The 6,165-nt window shown below is 36.5% G+C and overlaps 1 protein-coding gene across 2 annotated transcripts in view; it reads left to right on the forward strand.

Annotated features, from left to right (window-relative positions):
- Window positions 1–5,814, forward strand: part of LOC125686413 (kinesin-like protein KIF18A) — a 39,123-nt gene extending 33,309 nt beyond the window's left edge. For both annotated transcript variants that reach the window (XM_048930373.1, XM_048930372.1), the window contains exons 14-17: window positions 531–1,011; window positions 1,307–1,411; window positions 4,416–4,525; window positions 4,904–5,814. In XM_048930373.1, coding sequence (XP_048786330.1) covers window positions 531–1,011; window positions 1,307–1,411; window positions 4,416–4,525; window positions 4,904–5,052 — 845 coding nt within the window. In that variant the 3' untranslated portion in view covers window positions 5,053–5,814. The remainder of the gene's footprint in view (window positions 1–530; window positions 1,012–1,306; window positions 1,412–4,415; window positions 4,526–4,903) is intronic.
- The last annotated feature ends 351 nt before the right edge of the window (window positions 5,815–6,165 follow it).

Below are 6,165 nucleotides of genomic sequence, written 5' to 3' on the forward strand. Positions count from 1 at the left end.
TCCGAAACACTACTGCCTCATTGGCAATGTTAAAGGATTTCTTTCCCTCTAACAGATTCGGTCTCATTCTTGTATAATAATTGCTCATTCTCCTGCATGATACTTGCTAGGACAAAATGACCATGTTTAGGAGGCAGCTGTAGATTACTGGGATGATACCATCTTAATTTAAGAGTTGTCATGGTAATGCTATCATTTTCAGTGCTCTTACTCTTCCATTCCCTGTTGTAATGTCTCATCTCTTGCTTGTGATTACTTGTAATATCTCTGGGATTAACTATATCAGTCTATGCATATTTATAATACTTGGAGTGCCACAGAACAAATGCTGCCATCTGGACAATACTGCATTAGAAGTAATAAAAGTTACATGATCTAATTAATATGTAGATGAAATAAATAGTATTTTTGCTAACTTATGCTAATATCTTCTGCTAATAAACATGTTTCAGAAGGGAATAGAAGGGAAAAGCATTATTTAGGTGCTAAATGTAGGTGAATGTGCTAACCAACTGCTGGCCATTGCACAGGTTCAACTTCTGGCACACCATCACAAGAAGCGAAGAGAAATACGCAACTAGTAGAATTTGCAGTAACACCACGGAAACAAACTAGACGAAAGCTAATGGATTCTCCAGTCAAAACTCCGAGTTCTGCTGCATCCAAGCACTTCAGCCTCTGTCATTTGGAGGATTCTCTCAGCAAGGAAGTTCGACCTATTGTATATACACCAGAATCTTGCAGAAAACCAATGCAAAGCAGCTGTTCACAGACTGTGGTAAAACAAGCATTACACCTGACAGGCCTTCAGGAAACAAATGAATCTAATACAGGTTTTCAGCTGAGAAAGCCCAGTATTACAGACTCTGTGTGTGATGTTATCCTAGACTGTGATGAAGATAGAATGGACTCAACAGTAATTCTCGGTGAAGAAACAAGTGAAACAAATGCAATTTCTATTGACTCATCTGCAAAGGAGTCACAACCATGCAGCGATAGAATTCTTCAAAGGTATTTTTCCATTTGTTTGGGCAAGGAGTGTTATCTGTTGGTTTTTTGTTTCTATTTCCCAAACATTTTAATATTACTTATCTTTAAGAACCTTTTTGTCATTGATGTGGAAGTTACAAGTAAAATTAACTAATGTTTTGAAAATCAAACCTTCAATTTTAATTAGTATCAGATACAATTTTGCCATTATTTACAATCAATGATATGTTAGTAATAAGAAATGAGGATAACGAGAGCAGTTTTATTTGCCTTCTATCCAGAATACATTTCATAAAGTAAAATCACTTTACTTCAGGTTTGGTCTTTCTTCCTTGAAAAACAAAAATCCTGCTTCAGTACTTGAGAAGCCCTCGTATATGGCAATGATTTCAGCTGCTGAGAGAAAACGGAAGGTATTAAGGTAAGATGTAGCAGGAATGCTAAGTCATGACCTGAAACAGTGATTGAGCTCTTGGTGGGAGATCAGGGCCAACGCAGGGGAGCTCAGGTGCAAGCAACATACCTGAGTGACCACAAGGGCTAGAGCCAGGTTCCACCCCTTCCCAGACTTCATTTAAAGGTTGGCAGCAGAGGCGAGGATGTCTTGCTGGAGATCCCTGCCTAAGTGAAGCCTTACGAAGGTGGGCAGCTTTTTTCATTTGCTTCTGCATCTGTGGCTGCTGCACATGGGTTTCTCCTCTCTAACTGCAGCCTGGGACTCTGCTACCCTGCTGTCATTGCTGTATTTTCCATCACATTATGGTGTTACATAAGGTTAAAGTTGACTCCTGTTTAAATGAGTTCATATACGTTTCTCTTGTTCTTACTACAGTTTTGGTGTTCTTTCAAATTCAAAAGCATCTTATATAAGTCATCCAAATCTGCACATGAGATGTTCTGACTCAAATCTTTGACAATTCAAGTTTTCTCTTGACAAATGGAGAAGAATGGTTTTCAGCTAGCTTTTAGTTTAGAGGCTTCTGTTATTTTAATAGAATAAGTACAAACGAGTGTATCTTCCAAATCTGCTGTCGTCTCAATAGAAAAACATCATATAATTCTGAAAAAATGTAATTCTGTCATCATCCAAAAATCTAATTTATTTGGAAATGTTGTGCTTTCACTGGAAGACATAAGACTGCCAAAATGGGAAGTGGAGAAAATGTCTGACAATACTCGTGGTCATTTCCTTTGTTTTTCTAATAATTCACTTCTGCTCCGAGTTATGTCTAAATTCTTGTGTTTCGTTCTGTGAAGAAAAAAAAAAAAACACCCTTGCATTTCATCAGTTCTGTATTTAGACCTGGAAAGAGGTTTGGTGGGAGTGGCAGAAAAGCTGCAACTGAGTAGAAACTAATTGTACTGCTTGTTGTTTGTTTTTTTTTTTTTTTGTTTGTTTGTTTGTTTAAAATTTCACAGGCTCATAGAATGGCCAGGGTTGGAAGGGTCCTCAAGGATCGTGAATCTCCAACCCCCTGCCACATGCAGGGCCACCAGCCTCCACATCTAATATTAGACCAGGCTGCCCAGGGTCCCATCCAACCTAGACTTGAATACATCCTTGTTCAAGGGTGGGATGCCCCATCCCCAACTTCTCTGGGCAGCTGTTCCAGCACCTCACCACTCTCATAGTAAAGAACTTCCCCCTGACATCCAACTAAATCTTCCCTCCCTCAACTTAAAGCTATTTATTAATGTATTTGGTAAATACATTAATATTTATGTCTGGTCTGTAGTGATGAAACAGCTCCCTTTTCTTTCCTCAAAAGATCAAAAATTGATCCAACTTTTTAATAGATCATAATATAAGTCACCTTCTGCTATGCAGCCAGTGGAGCTGCTACCTAATGGGTCTTCTAAAAATGTTTCAAGACCATTAGAAACAAGTTCTACAGCTTTATCTCAGGAAATGAAAGAAACTTGAAGCACTCTCTTTGTTCGTTAGCATCTTTGAAATAGAAAACTTTCCTGGAAGAATAAAATATAATCTCATGTTTTTGTTCTAATTGTTACTACTTGTTGAACGCTTTCTTTCTGGAATAAGGAAGGAGGCATGTCGTGCCCTTTCAATTTTTGAGACGGTTATGAGGTTTAACAAAACAAATTATTTGCACTGAGTTTGTTGCCCCCTTAAGAAAGAGTAAGTGAACTTTTGGGGCCTGCCTTCTCTGATCTTAAGGCAAATGTTTTAAGATAAGCTCCAGGAGCATTCTTTACTGTAAACTAAAACTCTTTATGGCTTTTTCTTGGTGTTTATGAAGAGAAGGAATGAAAGCTACTTATTTGTCACAGAGAAAAAGCCCTCTTTTTTATCAGAGGGCTACCTTTCAATTCATCTTTGTTATTTTTTCCCACCTCTCGTCTTTCATGCTTTACCTGTTCGTATTTATTCACTCCGGTTGCTCATCTCCTACTAACATGAAAATAAGCATATAGATTTCAGACATTCTCTATGCTTTTAATATAATTAGAAATGGTCCTATTGTTAGGAGATAAGTCAGTTAGATTACAGAGTCTGTTTTTACTAATAGAGCTTAGGCTAATAAGATTGTAATGCTGCTTCTTGGAGCAGCATTACAATGTGACTAGATCTTAAGACAGATACAGGGCAGACCTTGGTCTTCACTGCTTGCTATATATTTTCAGAAAATTATTAAAAGAGCTAGTACATGTTAGATGACTATAAATAGAGATAGTACAATCCTATTAGAGGGATGGGGAAAGCACAGAAACTTTGACACGAATAGAAAAAAACTTGCTCATGAGGCATTCTTAGAAGAGTGAGACCAGGGATGCTAGTGAGGAAAACAAGTAAGGCTGAGATTACAGACAGGTTCATATTTTTCCCTGTCGATTTTAATTCCATCATCTTAAAAGGCATAAAATACAGGTTTTTTTCTTAGTGAGTTTGAAGCTGTAACATCTTTCTTGCAGCTTCTCTGAAAAGTAGAGAAGCCACCCCCTCTCATGTTGTTGGAGCCTATAGAACAACTACCGTAGCAATACAAAGTTTGACCACTGTGAATTCCTTGAACAAGTCACTTCAGGGATATCATACTTAAGTTGTTTCTTAATGTAATCATGTGATGTGCTGTTGTTTCTTAATGTAATCGTGTGACTATCAAACTGACTGCTATGATTTTCCAGAAGGTAATATGTTATGTGTTCTTCACTTCACAATTAAGCAACGTTAATCCTTGCTTTCACTGCTGATATGTTCTTCTCAATTTCTTAAAAAGAGGAAGAGAAGAGGAATCATTCTCATATATAAACACCATAGACAAACTAGTTTATTTTTTGCATTTGGTTGTGAACTACCAATACTAGATAATGCTATGTAATGTATTTTGCATATTGCAAGGACAAATTTACTGTAAAAGCTTTATTGCTTGACTGAGAGCAAAACCTCTGGCTGTTTTTTCTAGTTCTACATCAAATGCTGGCTTAGGTAATCTGCAAGACCCAATTTCTCCAAAGCGTGTTCGACAAGAGGTCTTGTTAAACAACAGAGTATTGAGAGTACCCAAAATGTCAGGTAAGCATCAAAACACTGTGCTGGCAATCAAGTTTTCATAGGTGATTCAAAGTTAAGGTCAATGCATGTAATTTTGGTGATTTAGCAGCACGTGCTGCTTTGATCAGTGTATTAAGCCATTGCTTTGAATAATATATCCATGCATTTAATAATAAATAAAATTCCTAACATTTTAACAGTTAACTGGATAGTATCTAATGAAAACTCAGTATTACTGCAAGCTTGGTGAAGAAAACCTTGTCACAAGAGCTAAGGACTGCCACCAAAAACTTTCTGTGGTTGGAGTTTGAAATCTAGTACCCCTTTAATTTTGCCAATTGTAGTTTATCAGAAACTAAAATATTGTCTTCTGTTTGTAATAATGTTTTTCTTCATTAGGAGTTAAAACAAAGAGCTTGAAGCGAGAACAGGATGTGCCAAGCAACCTTGCTAGAAGCTTTTCTGAAGGAAATGTAGCAGTGGGTGTTAAAGCACGGACATCCAAAAGCCTTTCACTTCATGTTTGCAAGAAAAAAAATAGGATTTAGATTCTGACTTCATCCATATTTCAAATGGGATTGATGGAAAGCAAGTGAGAACAGTGACTTTTGTTTTCCTCCTGTAAATTATTTTGTTAAAGAGGTCTCTCTCAGTAATGCAGTATTTTATAAGACCCAGTTACTGGAAATACGGCTGTGTGTTTTGTCAAATTTTGAAATAAAATGCATTTGGTTTTTGTCTCCTATTTGAAGCTTACAAATGTTTTCCATATAATAGCAAATTAATATGAAATATTATTTGAAGTTGTGAATTTAGAAGTGGGTGGTATACCTTACACTGTAACTTTTGTAAGCTTCTCCCTGTAAGATGACTAAAAGATTGAAACTTGATGCAAGGGAATTGGTGGTGATATAGTTTTTCAAGTTCCTCTAATTGTTTACTTACATTCAGGTTTCTAGTAACTTCATGGTAGAGAAGTTAGAAATTCTTTTGCCCTGCTAAATATGTCACTGAAATTTTATAGTGTTAATACTGTGAAATATGTTTAGTGTACTTATCTTCAGCATTAGGATGCCAGCTTGTTCTTAGATAACATCTCAATTTTGGAATGATAATACCAATGTAGCATACCTGGAGGAAGGAAAAATGCAGGAAGGATTTCTTTTTTTTTTTTTTTTTTTTTTTTTTTTTAATGTGTTATGTCTAAAATCTTCAACTGTTTTTTAACTTGTAAATTTTTTTTAACTTGCATTCTAATTGATTTGTAAATAGGATGATATTGTTGATAACCTTAAATAAACTCTTAATTGTAAACAAGAGCCGTGTGTGAATTGAACTTGATGAAAAATTACTACTTCTTACCTGTGAAAGAGACAGAATTTTTGAAAGTATTATAAGATCTACTAGTTCATACTGCATGTTCTGATCAATTAATACTCAAAGAGTTGCAAAGTTCCATTGTCACCCTGACATCCTGCTCACCCTTAGCGGTGTTGTGCTGGTGTATTTGGCCTGCACAAATGTAAGTGGATGTGTGAACTTCCCCAAACTAATTGGAACTAGAGGAGGAGGTCCAGTAACTGGTTCTAGTGTCAGATACCTGCCTGAATCCAGCAAGCAACTTGCAGTTCAGTAAGTTAGGTGGCATAAAGCGTGCTGCA

This window comes from Lagopus muta, chromosome W (genome assembly GCF_023343835.1).
Source record: "Lagopus muta isolate bLagMut1 chromosome W, bLagMut1 primary, whole genome shotgun sequence".
NCBI classification, from domain to species: Eukaryota; Metazoa; Chordata; class Aves; order Galliformes; family Phasianidae; genus Lagopus; species Lagopus muta.